Here is a 16,674-nt window from a genome sequence, read left to right as displayed (position 1 = left end):
GCACAATAAACAGACATCAAATTGCAGTGTCTCTCGCAGTGTACTTAGACATAAGCAGCACATCTTTTGTATCTTACTGCAAGTTACAGCGGCTGCATTTGTTGGAAGTGTTCTAATACCATTACCATGAAGCATGCCTCTAGTGTGTGCTGTAATGTTTCATGCATATTTCAAAGCAACACCCACTGGAGAATCTTAATCTTGCACCATATGCCACCAGCTGAAGGAAGCACATCGTCTTTGATTGGGGACCACTATATTGTTTCTCACCAGCCACGCAGGCAATAACACCCACTAAGTGTCCTATTGCAGTACCAGTGCCAGGAATTGGGCCACCCTTACAATACAGTGCTGACGAGTGCTTCTCAGTGTACTATGTACATTATATTTAATGAATTCCCAAAAAACTCAATATCTGCGACCTCGTGGACTTGATGCTTGCACAAACTTACTGCAGCACTAAAAGGTGCACATTAAGATTTTAAGCCGCATAATTGTACAATTTAGCAACACTAATTGTTTCAGTAGAGAAACTATATCTTACCATTACTCCTGTTCAGAGCTTCAATGAGTAAACCACACAAAGAGACACCAACTAACAAATTTTATTTTGTAGTGTGCCTGCACAACTCAGTATGAATAGTCTGCTATTTTATGTGTGACAGATGCCAAGAATACGTAAACCAGAAAATGCTCTTGATGCATGTAGATTTCTAAGCCTTAAAGATACAAAAGTAGACAGTTACAAAAAAAAAATTGTCCTGTCTCAATCAACACTGTTCTGACAAACTAAACAACACTAGAGAGCACAAGAACTGCCAAGAATCACATATGTACTACATGGGCAAGGCACCTTTAAAAATTTCAATATCTAAGGCCTCCAGATTGATTCACATGGACTAACAGAAACAATAAAATTAAGGCATATCATTTGCCTAAGGCTCTGTGCCTCCATTTTAAATATAAGCCAGTGTATTAAATGACTACTAGTACTGAAAAACTATGGCTTCCCTATCTGCACTTATTTTGCTACAGGTCCATTGGCAGTAATACAAAAGCCAGAGTGCTCCATATATCTGAATGAATTCTAGGGTTTTACATGCCAAAACCACAACTTGATTATGAGGCAAGCTGTAGTGGGGGACTCCAGATTAATTTTGACCACCAGGAGATCTTTAATGTGCAAGTGGTTGTGCTACTCAGTGTAAGCTAGCAGTCTTGCTTAAAAGTCCTGCAACACACTTTGCAGCAAATGGTAGGATTCATCCCTTGATCACCTCTCCTCCACGCTCCTCCCAGTCACAGAAGCTGCCTCTGTAGAACCGAGCACTGTAAGACATGCAAAGATGTGAGTTACACTTGGTAATGTTGCTACAAATATACAGAGTGTCCCAGCTAACTTTAGCCAGAGTTTAAAAATATGGAAATGCCACACAGCTGGACAGAACAAAATTCATGGTGCTTGTCGTCGCTTGGAGGTACTCAAACTATTATTTTCATTCTGCCTCATTACATAATTTGTCTTAATTAACCAACCTATCAAATATTACAATTAGATGAAAAATGTAAATGAGAAAATTGTAGAGTGACATGAAAAACTCCCAATACAGCTTTCTGTTGCTCAATATGTGCCACATAAAAGTGTTTTTCCGAGCATGAAAGAAGCCCGCAAGAACACGCAAAATTGTGCGCGACTGGCCGCTCAAGGCACTTTGCGTGTATTTGAGGGCTTCCTTCGTGTTCGAAAAAACACTCTAATGTAGCACATATCGAGGTACAGACAGCTGTATCGAGAGTTTTCCACGTCGCTCTACAATTTTCTCATTGACACTTTTAGTCTAATTATAATATTTGAGAAGTTGGTTAATTAATTAATACTAATCATCTAATTCGGCAGAATGAAAATAGTAGTTTGAGTATCTCCAAGTGACAGCAAACAACATTACCTTTGTTCTGTCCAGCTACGTGGCATTTGTATATTTTTAAACTCTGGCAAAAGTTAGCTGGGACACCAGGAATGTAAGGTGAGCTACTCGATCACATATAGAGAAAGGATAAATGAAACTGTTGCAAGTTACAATTATAAAGTAACATGCTATGGCCAAGAGATCAGAGTGAACATCATTCTTTCAGCACTATGTTGTGCATCTTTCTGAGCCACAAGAGCCTGCAGCCCTGCTTGTGTCAAAGTGAGGCTGCCAGTGCTGTTCTCTAAGCACAACAGATGAAGGAAGAATGGCTGCCCAATCAACACAAAGCGCCCCCAACATTTTGCAAAACTCCTACAATTCAGTGCAAAGTACTTCCACTGTATGCAACAACGACACAAATTGTTATAAAGTGAGCTTCCCTGCACATAAACACTTATTGTAGGGAAGTCAGCTTTGACACTTGTCTCGGAATGTCTGATCAGAAAGTCATGATGACGACAATGGCAACATTATGGCTACGCTTTGTTGACTGACATCAAAGACAGTGAAGATCCAGCTTTGCAGAAAAAATTCTGAGAATGGCTGCTGCATTGCACACCAGCTTTGCAGCCATGCTCTGCAAGCGTATTGAGGCAGCGATGCATCAAATACAGCACCTCGCTGTAAATCTAGAAAGCTCTCACAGTGGACACCTTCTCAAGAACCTCATGTAGGCACAATGTTGTCTTTGTTTGCTGCAGTATTGCCTGCTGCGAACTCCAAAATAAATGTGCAAATACCACCACTCTCACAGCCTGTGTCAAGCACACAACACCGTACCTACTCTTGAAATAACAGTGTATAGCACATCAAACAATCAGCTATACAATGCTGCATGGGCATGAGCTCAATCAGCAGTCGTGGCAGTCGACAAATCTTTCTTAGCATTTTTAGTCTACTTCTCCCACTTTAGTCTGCAGCTGCTGTCTGTTATCTAGCTCCTGAAATATCATTCTTGCTTGAAAAAAAAAGAAAGAAAGAAAAAGAAAATTACACGTCCGACTGATAAAAGAGAACAAATGCTTTTTTAACTGACTATGCAAAATAAAGTTTTACGCATGAAAAAGATGCCAGTGCAATCGCACCCTAGTTCATTCAAAGTCAAATGTGCTGAGCCCCAATTCTACAGCGCCAACGTGTCAAAACTAGCTGCAGTTAGAAAGGTGCGATTAGTGAAGCTTTTTCTGTGGTGTCCAGAGGTGTAGACAATGTGATCTGTAATAGCCCTGTGGTTTGTGGGTGTATCAATGCGATCAGCATTCTTTGCCTACTTCGCCTGCCTCATATTGAAAATAAACATGTCTTCACCACTATGGTGTGTTTCTACATTGCTTGAATGCTAATTGCATTAATGTCGACAGTCACATGAAATGGGCTCTGCCAGTCTTTATTTTTTCTTATCCAAATGGCAACGATAAAACTAAGGCTGAGGTAAGCAAGCAAGTGTCCTGACAATGACACAATGATAGTACAGCGAAATGTACGAGCAGAAGAAAAAACACGTCAGACCCAGTTTCAGGCTCCTAACTGCTATCGCAGTAAACAATCGTACATGGCTGGGAAGCATGGGCTCTCCTGACACTGCGAGATCAACTTGTGGTAAATGCTGTGCTCATAACACCAGCACAGCATGCGAGTTTTATTTCTACATCTAAACCTGGAGGTGCCTTTTGTCATATTGACCATCTGCCAACCTGGAAAAGCAGCCTTTGGCACACCACTTCACTTTAAACCTGCCTCTCTGATGATACCAAGAACAGGGTCATAACACCCAATCTGTTGCAGCAATGACACCAAAGAGATTGAAAACTGCAGTCTACTGAAGCTCACTATTGAGCACATTTGCTGCTTGAAGAAAAATATATATATATATTTCTTAAACGCTAACACAGAGCAGCAGCAAGAAAGCTTCACAGCCTAGTTGTAACTCAGGACCACATGGCTCTCTGCATTGGCTGCTTCAAGTGCCAGGCCAACAGATGAGGTCCTTCTGCTATTTATACTTGATTAAAAAGGCAACTACTGATGCAAAATACATAGCTATGTAGAAGAGACTCAAATTTTATTCATCTAAGATATTAGCACTAAAGTTCCATAAGTAATGGAGACTCTTTTAAAGTTGATAGATGCATACTGCAGTCTCAGTTTCTATGTAAAAGGAAGCAAAACAAAACTCAAGTTGCCTTACGCATGGTATCCTCTGGCATGAGCTGTCTGCATGGCACTCGTGGCACGCACACCTTTCCGGCATGAGAAAATGAGGTTAGGATCATCCTGAGATGGTTTGTCACGGCCATACTTTTCCTTGAACTTCTCTGGTGGCAGCTCCAAGGCAGAACCAACATCATTCACTGACAAACCCAGAGACAGAAAGCACAGGTTTATTTAGCACATAGGACAGGTCTAATGAGTGAATGAATGCTCTTTATTTCAAAAATAAAATAATGGTAACACATTATCAGAGCCTAGAAGCTTGACATACTGACATGGTTGATTAAAGAGGCCCTGAACCACTTTCTATCAACGTGGAGAAATGCATTTAAAGTTAAAATAGGCCATTGCAGAATTACATTGCTGCAAAAAGTATTTCAATGAGTTCAGCAGAAGCACAGCTATTGGCAATCAAACACTGCCTTCATGGTGCTTCCTCGCCTTTTTCAGTGCCTTACACTGTGAAGGCTACATTGGAGCAGGGCATGCCCACAACACTCCGCCTACTGAATGTCACTGTGGCACACAGTTCAAATTCGGCTTTGGATGTTCATGTAGACTCCACAATTTCTGATTTTGGCACCTACGACGCGCCAAATGTAAGCCAAACGCGGTTGTCATCAGTGAGCTGCAGTGCGCTCAGCCAGCTGACTTCTCGCGATATCCCGTGGCAGCCACGGTATCTACACCATGTAGCAGACTGCAGCTACATGCAATTGTAGTGTGTAGTGTGCTCAGCATTTGATTTGTGCACAACAGGGCTTGAGTGAGTGCTCGCACTCATATGCTCCAGTCTGGCCGTGCTACGTGGTGCAGACCGGCTTTGTCCTGCACCAGCTTGATCGACAGATAGTAGCCACATCCAACTTGCACATTTTGAAGCAATATCAATATCTCAATGCAAAGTGAAGTCTGCCAAGATGTCTAACCAGGAGCAGCCAGGAGTGACTGCATGCTGGCAAGCATGCATGCGGTCCGACTTTAGGTTCTGCGCGGTTCGAGGCCAGCTAAGTGTTCAAAACTAGTTGAAATTAGCAAGATTCGATGGCTACACCACCGATAAGCACGTCTTGGCGACAGCTGCAGTGCTCACGCACCAGCTCTCGCATTCCTTTCTGCTTCTACAGGCTATCTTGTTAAGCAAGATCTTCTCAGAAGACCACCAGAATTCGGCTGGATCAACCGCACGTGTCATCAAGGAAGCTATCTTGTCAAGTAAGATCTTCATAGAAGACCACCAGGCGGTGCTCGCTTGTCCCAGCATCGCTACTTAAAGGCTGTCTTCATCTGCTTTCGACCAATCTTGGCAGCAGCAGCAGTGCTTGCGCATTCCTTTCTGCTTGTACAGGTTGGTTACGACAGCACCTGTCGTCTTCTTTGTTATCCTGTCACTGTCGCTGCTGCCACAAACTGTTTTTTAAGCTACTTGTGGCCTTGCATAATGTTTCTGGTGTTTTTTAGTTGAGTGCTGTTAGATATGCTCACCTGTGCTTAGCTCGCTAAGATAATAGATGAACTGGAGTCAAGACTTCTTAAACAATGTGTGCGGAACACTTGAGGAAGGCAACGCCTCAGTAACTTTTGCAAAGAGCACACAACCATGATGATCTTAAATTGGCTGCATCATGGCCGCAATCAATACCAGCAGGCATTGACAAGCATGACATGCTCAAGCGAAGAGCCCATGCCACAAATTATTTGAAGCTGTGCCTTTTTTGTCTGAGAGGGCCTCCAACAACAGAGTCAGTTTTAACTATCTTATGCTGGCAAACTTTATTAATTATGGCCATCAAGGTGGGCAGGCACTCTTAGTTTTGCACAATGACTCTAATTCACAAATGTGCACAGGCACCAGAGTGCCTGCATTAACTGTTGATATTGTGAAACTAATAACAAACCACAGCACTCACATGGGATGTTGACACAACCTGGTATGCGCCCATCGTTGACAAGTTCTTTTGGCTCTCTCACGTCAACAAAGAAAGCTTTCCCTTTCTGCAGTAAGTCCTTAACTTCTTCGTAGTCACAACCTAAGATGCAAAATTTAGTGTTTTAAGCTCTAATGAAAAGTAACCTGTTATTGAAATGACAACAAAAATGAGCATTGCTGTCAGGAACTATCAGTTCCTACAGGTTTCGAGACAAAATTGTTAAAGACATTGATCATTCGTGGAGCATTAAATATGTTGCTTTGCAGAACCAAGCAACTAGAATTCTTGAGCAGCATTACCCAGAAATGGCTTTCTAAGATTCACAGAACTAAAATGACTTAGTAATTAAGGTGGTCTACATTCACTAAGGTTTCCAGTTAATGATGAAAATTCAACAGATTACAAATTACCATAAAGATTAGCAACAAAACTTTCATTCACATGCACAAAAGTTCTTTACATAAACATGTTACAAACAAGTTAGAAATTTAGCACAATATATTGGCTTCCATTTCCACTTGAACAACTTAGGGGAGACTTTCACTTCAAAGCAACCTACTGCCCACTGTAACACCTCACAGGAGCAATGGCTACAGCTGAATAAAAAACTTAACGCTGAAAATTATATCCCTAAACATTACCCATCTATAATTCAGCACCAGATTAGAGCCAGATGCAGATAAGTGCAAAGTTTTACCTCCATCAGCCATTGTGAAGAGAGCTTGGTCCTTTGGTCCTCACCACGACGTATTAGCCCAAATGCAAACGTTGAGTCCTTTTATATAGAACTTGCCTCCCACTTCTCCTCATTGAAGTTAACATAGACATAATTGCTTTGCAAACACATCTTCAATAAGGTGGTCCATAAAATCTAAGTTTGTCTGGCTAATGACCCGAGAAACGACGTTCCCATTACTGTCTCCCATCAGTACACAAGATCCACTCCCCCAGCATCTCTAATGGCACAAGAGCGTCTCAGCAGCAGCTCTGTAATGGTTCTACCATACAGCAGAGAAAACAAGGTGCTTTAATGACTTACTCAACTTCTCCAATGAGGCAGCATCTTCACAATGGCTTGTGCTATAGGCTGATGAAGAAAAAGAAAATAAAACTAGATAACACAGATGTGTTTTACACATAAATAAAAAACAGTTCTGACTTGGAGCATATGCTGTGTAGTGTGGAGTTCATACAGTCTGCCCTCCCAGACTAGCTGCTAAAGTAGCTACCCAAAAGCTGTAAGCTGCGGTTAAAAGCAAACTCATGAATGTTTTATAGCATGAACATTCAGTAAAAAAAGTGTGCAAAGTGATATTATCCTTCTAAATTTCATAGAACACTCCCCATTTACACTGAAAGCTCGTTAATTCGAACTTCAATAATTCGAATTTATGGATAATTCGAACTGTACGATTTGGTCCGGCCAAGCTCCACAGAAGTCTATGTATAAAAAATTCCGTTAATTCGAACGCGAGAAGGTTCCCTCACGGATAATTCGAACTACGCTCGCCTGGCACACGGCCAGAGAAACACGCCTACTGCCTACACACAAGGCTGTATTGCCTCCGAAATGGAGAGAACGGCGAGAGAATGCAAAATCGGAAATAAATCTAACCGACGCGGGGTCAGCCAGAAGGCAGCGGCGGCTGCCGCCTCTCCGTTCTACGTAACCTCCGAGACTTCTGGCCCGTTGCGAATCTCGGAGGCTTTGCAAATCTTGTACAGCTGCTAATGCTGTGCGGAGATGGCACGGCAAGCGCCAAAACACAGCGAATCAAGTACGTCGCAGCTACGCTTGCAATCAAGAACCAATGAATTAGGGCCTTCGCCACCTTCACATGTTCAGCGTCTTTGTCTCAGCAGTCTTCATCGGTTGTGCACCTCTGTTTTCAGCTTAGGAGGTATCGGCCGTCGCAATTCATTGTGATGGTGTAAAGCCTCGGCTAACGTTCGTTTCGGTGGACATCGGTGGTGTGGCACAGTCGGACCCAGAGCTTCGACTCGAAGATGGCGTGTGCCGGTGGCACACGCCATCACTTTCTGACACGGCAAATTTCTGACATGCCCTGCTGTTTCCAAATCGCAGTGTACTGTTGCTCTCCTTCACTTTCGTTAGTCCGAACTTTCGTTAATTCGAACTGAAGCGGCTTCCCCTTGCGGTTCGAATTAACGAGGTTTTACTGTACCTTTTTAGATCGACTACAACATAAACAAATGACATAAACTCACTTTAACTGCAGAAATACATAAATAATGACAGCCAAAGGCTGGGACAATGTGCTGTTGTTGCTAGAGTTACAAAAGATTTCAATCATGTGGCCTATGTCTGTGAATGTAAAACATGCAGTAGCCGTCAGAAGTCAAGCAAGTTTACTATGAACATTCCAATTCCAGGTAATAGAATATGTAGGCTTTTTATGTGTTCACACACAAAAGCAGAGAGGCAAAATTGACTTTGCTGAACACAAAAGTCACACCAATTACATGTCCTTCCTAGTCCCAACCATATTTTTCTATTATATGTAGTGCTGCTGTGTTATCAATATATTCTACATCTACTCAAGTCAAAAGGAACTTTCAGATAACTAATTCATAACCACAGGCAAAGCAGGTGCAATATACTGCAGTTTCTGTTGCAACAGTGGCTGAAAAAGTACAGAATAATCAAAATATGGCTCACATGCTGTTAAAAGTTTTCACAATCCATTTGCATACACCCATCTTATTTGATGTCTGCCAAAGAGAGCACTTCTTTTTTTCATATGGTCTGCTAGTACATGAAATTATCATTATTTGTTGGATCACACATAAATAAATCCAGTTGGATCAAACGAAACCTTTGCCCACAATATTTCATTCTGAAGGTCTCCAGAAAGCTTAGAAAAGTTTACTATAATGTCTGAATATCTCCACACAGACTGTGCGCTCATTTTTTTACACTTTTTTTGTTGACTACTGTCTATATACTTTCTGTAAACAACCAATTGGCAGTCCATCAAAAACAAAAGACTGAATGGAACAAATTTGTTAACAATTTTTATAGACATAAGATCAAGCCTGCAAGGAAGCAAAACAGATCTGTATAAACTATCTAGGGATTGGGTAATTTCATTTTATGAGGACTGTGACCTTGTCACTGAGAACCAAAGTGTAACAAATTAAATATTAATCACACAACCTAATTTTGTAGAAGTTTAACAACAGCCAGAAGAACAAAAGAGATCAAGCAGTCACTTTCTTCTTTTCCTTTGAAAACTGGTTTCATTCACAGACCTTTTGTCATCTGATGCGACATTTTGGCATAGTCAGCATTGCCCAGTAGTCTCCTTTTTGTAGTGCTCAGTCTGACTGTTTCTTGTGCAAATGTGTAGCTTCTGGAGGTTGAACAGGACCGTAGGCACGCTGAAAGGAACATTTTGTGATGCAGAAAGACATCAGTAAAGATATCAGCCCTGAATATTTGACCGGACCGGCCATGTCACTTAGCCCACCAAGCACACCTTGCCCCTTAATGCATTACGACATCCGTTTGAGAATGACTGACCTCCCTGTCTTTCCATCTATTTCTCCTCTTCCTGGTTGAGAATGCTCATTATCACTTGTGGTGTGACATGGCATCAGCCATACAATGCGAATGTGTGCCATCCGACACTTACTCATCCAAATGAAAGTACTGTCGGTACATAACCCCAGAAATATTGAAGGCTACCAGAAAAGGAAAACCTCCCGGAGGTGGTGCCCCGTCACTTTCCAGCTAGCGAAGGCCCACCTGCATTCCTTTACGGTGGATATTCACGCAGCACATCAGCGTTACACTGCCAGGATAGCCAAAAAAAACAAAAGGATTATCCACAAGTGTTCTGGTCCTATATAAATTGTCTTTGCACATCTTGTCACTACCCCAGTTTCAATACCCAAGGCAAGCACATCGACAGTCCTGCGAAGGGCTTTACACTCTTTGCTGAACAATTTTCTTTCATCTACACACCATCACCTGATGAGCATCAACTACCAGACAAATGCTTGCCACCTGTCCAAGGCGAGCAGTCTCCTCTACCACCTTACAGTGACACATGTACACTTATTCATTCATACTTCCTTTTTTTTTTCTAGAAGCACTGTGTTCTGCCATCTACAAAATCAGTTCCTCACAAATTCCTCGCCTCGTTGGCATGGCTCATATTTTCTTCAGAATGCTTGCACCTTATGTGCTCGTATTCCTGTGCACTGTGTTTCCGTCCCTATTTGACCATGGAGCAGTGCTTGCTGCATAGAAGTGGGTACTCATTTCTCCTATCCACAAGGGGAAATTCAAGACTACTAATAACTTGCAACACAATTGCCCCATCTCCATAACATCAATCATATGCCACACATTCAAGTGCATTTTAGACAGCCAGCGTCCTCACTTTTTAAAGTGCACTAATCTTATTTTGAACATGCAGCATGGCTTCAACCATGACTACAACTGCGACACAGCACTGGCTACCCTGAGCCACTTCACCAGTAATGACAATCAAATGGAAACCGACATCATTAAGCAACGCATTCGACACCCTCAACATGGCCCGCCTGCTGGACACAGGCACGTGGGGCTGCCTGTTTAAGTGGCTGGCCAACTTTCCAACTGCGAGAAGTTAGCCCGTTGTATACTTTGGTGCCCACTCTAATAAAATACAGGTGTCATCAGGTGTGCCTCAGGAATTAGTCCTGGTGCCAACACTCCTTTTGATCTATGTCAACGACCGGCCCAAGGATAATCGTTTTCTTCTCGTGCAGTATGCGGATGATAAGTCTATTCTGGCCCCTATTGTTTCCCTTACTACAAGTCATAACTTGCTTGCAGGAGTATCAGGCAGTGATCGAATCTTGGTCCACGTGAAGCTGCCTCCTGCCGAACTCAGTGTAATGAGGTTCTTAAGGTACCCACAAACCAGTGAAGCCCTCATACCTGATGCACAGTGTGCCACTGCTCGTGCAGAAGTCACTCAGTATTCTGGGAGTCATATTCATGGGCATGTGGACTTTACCCCTCACATTGCAAAGTGTTGTCACCAAGACTTGTCACCAAGAATTGTGTGCTATATTTTGTCTCCCAGATTTCGAAGCCAAGCGGCTGAGCAACATTTCACCCACTGCACACGTCACTTGTACTGCCAACTCTTGAGTATGGTTGCGCAATGTGGTCACCCACCCAGCAACGCCTAGTGGCCGGTATCGAAAGCTTTCAAAGAGCCTCGTGCACACTTTTCATATGCACTGTAGGGTTCACTAAAGTGGACTATGCGACCCGATTGGGAGCAGCTAAATGGTGGTCCCTATACACCATCGTTGTGAAATGGCACGGATGCAGCTGCTCTGCCACATACTTGATGCCATGGTTTCCTGGAACCTGCATTCCATCAGCAGTGCTTTTGAACAAGCATACTAGTCAACCTGAGCCTCTGCACACAAGGACAAAATGCCATGGCTCCTCCCCCGTCCCAGCCACAGTGCATAATTTCTCCCTTGCCCTGAGTATATGAGCACCTCTCCTATCCGCCACTGAAGGATAGAAAGATCTGTCGTCTAAATACTATCGCCACTTTCGCTCATCAAATGGCTCGTGAAGGCCCTTCGCCATGATGATGGACAACATGAACTTTACTGGTTTTCGGTGTCTGTATTGTCTCCCCTTGTCCTTCCACCCCTTCTCCCGTTCTTTTTTAAGGCTGTTATGTTTTTCCCCTCAGAGGCAGGCTAGAAGATGCACACATAAGGGTTTTAACATTTCTGTGTACCTTTGCCCGCAACTGGGAGAGAACATACACTTCTTCTGCAAAGTCATTATTATTATTATTATTATTATTATTATTATTATTATTATTATTATTATTATTATTATTATTATTCATACATATACAGCACCACTGTATTCCCGAGTCATTCAGGTACTGACACATTCTCTAGTTCCATACTCACTGGAGCTGAAAGCTTACTTTCCTCCAGTTTTACAAACACCATATGTAGTCGTTATATTATAGGCGCTTATGAATAGTTATGTGCATGCTATACTCAAATCGGGTGACAAGTCATCCTGTCCTTGCCAGAATCAGACCTTATGTCCCTCTTTCACTAATGCATGGATAGTTTCAGTGTCAAGTCGGGAAAATAATACCCTCAGAAAAAGGAGGAATCAGCAGCAGAAGCAGTAGTGTGGCCTTGCAAAAAAATGCAGAAATCAAAGCGTGCGGCTTCTGTAAACTTTGCACTTTCACAGAGCTTAAGTTCCTGTTTACTACAGTCATATGATGTCAGAGTACTGTTGAAAACACGTTTCTCATGCTGCCTTCTACCATTCTCCAAGATACTGAATCTCAGACTTCGATGAACATTTTTTCCCAATGCGGACTAAGATCATTTCATTAGCAAAGCAATATGAAACTAGGTGCCAAAGTAGGAACATTACCCAGCTCCTCCTGAGAGGATCGATTTCTAAGCAGTAATATGTGCCTCCAAAGACATCGGGGAGCTTGGGTTCGCAGGATGGCTTGCAATTGGCACAACGCCATAATCTATTGGTATAAAACAGCAAGGAAGGACAACTCAGGCTCAAACAAATATAATGGAAACACAAGTACAAATCTGCGCAAAACACACATAGCATGAACTGCAATGCCAAAGGCTGTGTGCTATGGCTGAGGAGTCCTGCATGCATGAGGAATCCTTCAGGATAGCTCATTGTGCTCATCGATTCATGCAGTAACAATGAACATCTATGAGCGCAAAATCAAAGACAATGGCTGAGGAAGAAATGAGTACGCAGGACAAAAGCTTGGCTTGTTTAGTCCTTTCTACCTGTCTCAAGTTCAGATTTGCGCTCACTGATGTTTATGTTCAGCTTAAAGAAAAGTGTATGGCCACATGGCCAAAGGGAACCGATTTGCTTGACAAAGGTCATGAACTTATGATATAACAGTACACAATGCAGGGTAACAACAAACCGCAGCATTTATATCAATACATTTTGAAACCTTTGCATAGAACTCAAAGTAACATTAAAGGGACGCTAAAGCGAAGCAATAAATCAGTTTAGACTAATGAAGCGTTGTTTGAGAACCCTGCAGGCAGTCATTAAAAAAATAGATTGATTATTAGATTATAAAATGAAGGTCCAAGTATCAGTATTCGAATTTCGCGCCGAAACCCCAGCGCCGGTATGTCAGCGTGACGTTAGGGGTTCCAAAGTATGTTTTCGCATTTGGGCCGCGTTGGCTGAATAAAGGTTCCAGAAACTTGCCATGTTTAACATTTGGTTCCTTTAGAACACGATGTAGTCAATCTGTACCGCTATATATATTTAATAGGCCCTAGAAGATGCCATCAAAATCCAAGACGTCACAGCCCCCAGGTGCGGGAACTTAAGTAGGCGTCGCCACCCGTATTTCGTTCTTGCGCTTTTTCTGGCTTACCAAACGTCTTATCGTTGTAAGAGTGGTGTTTTTGTCGTAGAATGATAATTTACTGATGCAGAAGAAATCATTTTTCACTTTAGTGTCCCTTTAAACAAGGTCATCAATTACACTTCATGAACATAACAACTCAGCAACTGAACACAAAGTTGATTACATGCCGATACAGATTCACTGCCAATGGTATCTACAGCAGTAGCAATTGGGAGGTGCACATTGTTCGTATTTCTTGTTGTCCTCTGTTGCACTAGAAGCACTGACAATCAGATTCTGCATATTTCATGAATATATGCGCGCAACAAATCGTTAAATTTCAAACAACACACAGGCAGCAGTGAGTTGTAATGCTAAGCTGCCAGTATATATATATATATATATATTAATGAATGTGGAAGCAGCTGAAAGGCAAATGCTTCGTTCGTTTGTCTCAGTATGCCAATGTTTTTAAGCACACATGATCAATAAGGTCACAAGCAAACAGCATACACAAGCTGTTTGCACTGGCACCATTTCATTCTTATAACGTGTAACATTGCACTGCTGAAAATAAACAATAGCCAATATGACCATGCCACATTATCTGAAGGAAAGCGTATGTACTTTTCAAAAAATAACTCCTATCTCTCTCTCTTTTCCAGAATGGTTTGCTGTACAGTATGCACATTAAACGCGAGTGCCCCTGATCTCATAGATTTATTGTTTGGGCCTATATATAGACACACAATTAGCCACAAAAAGTCCTATTCTGCACACAGGTCCTTTAATTACGTTCAATTTACATTTTCCAATTCAATCCTGCCGCGAAGTCAGTACTTCGCCCACTACGGTGCTAATGGTGGGTACTAGGTTGACGAAATGTTACGCTTCTACGTAATGCCCTGTCAATTCTCTTTGAGCAAAACCAACTGCAAGTACTACGTACAGGCCCAAATGTTCGACAGAAATAAGAGCTATAGTATTGCTGTACACATTACAGTAATTCCGTCCTTCCTTTAGCAACTGCTCTTCGCTAACCACAACACCCTCTACCCACAACGGCGTCACTTGATACTGCTTGATACCGATGCGTCGACTGCCTATTGCTTAAAAACACAGCCACACAGCACCAAAGCACCAAAGCGCTGACCAAAGTACTTTGTGAAGTGAATAGAACCGGCAACGGTTTCGGCAACGCCACCTCTTAACAAATCACTCGGCAAGCAAATAAAAACGAGCGCGTGAAGGACAGATACACGACTTCGGGATCGGCTCACGTATATCTGCAGTGTTTAACGCCCGCTCGGGCAGTGCTTAACGCCCAGCTGCTTCACTTGGTCACCTCCGAGAGCACTCAGAGCACTCTTGACGCGGTCATGTATACAATGTATGCATACCTTCGTTCGGACGTGTTCGCTTGCACAGCTATGCCTACAGTGTTCTAGAAGGGGGTAGCTATGCCGTTGCCTCAATCTATAAAATAAATGGTTGAACAAAAAATTCACATTGTATATTCATGTAAAGATCTGCGATGTTTGTATCATATATCGTTTTAAGAAAACGCTACGGGACAGTTCGACACCATGAATGGTTAACACGGCGTAAACATTTTCAACGACAAGATGGCACAAAAAAGTATGTTGAAGCAAGTGCTGGCCACTCTACAAGTTGGTTTTAGGATTTATTTGACCCTACCAGTAGTACAGTACAGGGAAGAAATGCCCCTACAAACTGAAAAATGATAGCGAAACCGACATTTCTCACCTTACGATTTTTCCTTGCGTTTGAAGTCTAAAAGGAAGCGGCAGCGATGTTGCGATTCAAACAATCGGCTAAATTTATGGTTAAGTTAAGTAATAACTCTCGCTGATTGTAAAGTTTTGTCTGTTTTGTCGCGGGTGGAGGGGGCACCAGAGCAGTCGCCATGACAACGCTACCGACGCTTTTATCCCCGCCGCCGGTACGTGTTGCCGAGTGGTCAAGTGTCGTGCGTTTATCGTGCGTGCGGTGTTGTGCGGTGTGTAGTGGCTGTTGCAGCGTTCAAGGTCGCAATCTTGGTCGCTACGGAACCGCTGATAGCTTCTAGATGTGTTCTTGAGAAGAGTGGACGATTTTCTTCCGATCGATATATGTGAGGACCTTCGTACTGGGCTCGAGCGCACAGCACACTGCAGCCTCGTTATAGCTGCCGGCGAGGCGAACGCGAAGTCTGTCGACCGTAACGTGAGTATCAAGAAAAATAAGCTCATTTTCTGTACACAAACGGAAAGTCTGTTGTAGACGTTACGACCAATGACGCAAGCTGCGAAACGAAGTTCGGACCATACCCTTTCACCAGACAACTCCTGTTTTTCCGGTTCTCGTGTATCAGCTAGCGCGCGCCTTTGGTTTCAGCAGGAAAGAGGCGTAGAAGAAAAAGAAGACCGCGCGTGTTTAGAGTATTCGCATCCTCGTGCGTACCTGAATGTTCGCAGACTGCTGTTGACGATCAGCATGCGGTGCACAGTTACGTTCATCGTCTGCGTTGTGTTTCTTCTCTTTTGGCAGGCTGATGGTACACGGCGCGTTATCAAAAGGCCGCACAGAATTCCAAGGACTAAGCACACAGGTGAGCATATTCCGAGAGGACGATTCCATCTGTGCGCCACTTTCGTCTTTGTATGTTTTTTGCCAGTGCCTTTACCGATTAACGCAGCGAATTTCAGCATTCGTGTAGGTAAAAGTTCAGTTTTTGGTGTAGTACGATAGCACGTACTTACATTAGGGAGGAGGAAAAGCGAAAGTAGAGTATAGCGAAAGGAAGAGATGCTCGAGGAGGACGAGCTAAGGTTACTACGCCCTTAGCTCACATGTTTATTAACTTCGGCGAGTCTGGAAGTCATCCGGGTTATCTGTTTAATTGCCGTCTTTAAAGAAGGTTCTAACATCACTCCTTTTCTTTTTTTTTTGCTCCTTTTTTTTTTTCAGCACCGGAGATGACTGAAGTGAAGGCTAAGTTCCCAGAAGTGAAATTTCAAGAAGTCCAGGAAGTTCTAAAGCATCATGGCGAGAAAGGATCCGTGATAGATGTCCGCGAGCCGCAGGAACTCATCGAAGATGGCAGAATAAAAGGCTTCATCAACATTCCTTGTAAGT

General features: G+C 42.8%; 2 protein-coding genes across 5 annotated transcripts in view; one reads left to right on the top strand and one right to left on the bottom strand.

Annotated features, from left to right (window-relative positions):
- Nucleotides 1–587: 587 nt before the first annotated feature.
- LOC135906948 (rhodanese domain-containing protein CG4456-like) lies at nt 588–15,920 on the bottom strand. Its single transcript, XM_065438571.1, has 7 exons — nt 15,867–15,920; nt 12,561–12,666; nt 9,386–9,514; nt 7,152–7,199; nt 6,092–6,211; nt 4,159–4,321; nt 588–1,329 (listed from the first exon to the last, which is right to left on the bottom strand). The coding sequence occupies exons 2-7, from the start codon at nt 12,661–12,663 to the stop codon at nt 1,263–1,265; spliced, it is 630 nt and encodes a 209-aa protein (XP_065294643.1). The 5' UTR covers nt 12,664–12,666; nt 15,867–15,920; the 3' UTR covers nt 588–1,262.
- The window catches only part of LOC135906949 (rhodanese domain-containing protein CG4456-like), a 16,941-nt gene continuing 15,644 nt past the window's right edge, over nt 15,378–16,674 (top strand). The window contains exons 1-3 of one of the 4 annotated variants that reach the window (XM_065438573.2): nt 15,378–15,499; nt 16,087–16,147; nt 16,507–16,668. In XM_065438573.2, coding sequence (XP_065294645.1) covers nt 15,464–15,499; nt 16,087–16,147; nt 16,507–16,668 — 259 coding nt within the window. In that variant the 5' untranslated portion in view covers nt 15,378–15,463. The other 3 variants (XM_065438574.1, XM_065438575.2, XM_065438572.1) reach the window with 3 other exon arrangements.

The sequence above is a fragment of the Dermacentor albipictus genome, chromosome 1 (genome assembly GCF_038994185.2).
Source record: "Dermacentor albipictus isolate Rhodes 1998 colony chromosome 1, USDA_Dalb.pri_finalv2, whole genome shotgun sequence".
NCBI classification, from domain to species: Eukaryota; Metazoa; Arthropoda; class Arachnida; order Ixodida; family Ixodidae; genus Dermacentor; species Dermacentor albipictus.
Note: the sequence above shows the minus strand (reverse complement) of the source record. Positions and strands in the feature narration are given on the sequence as shown.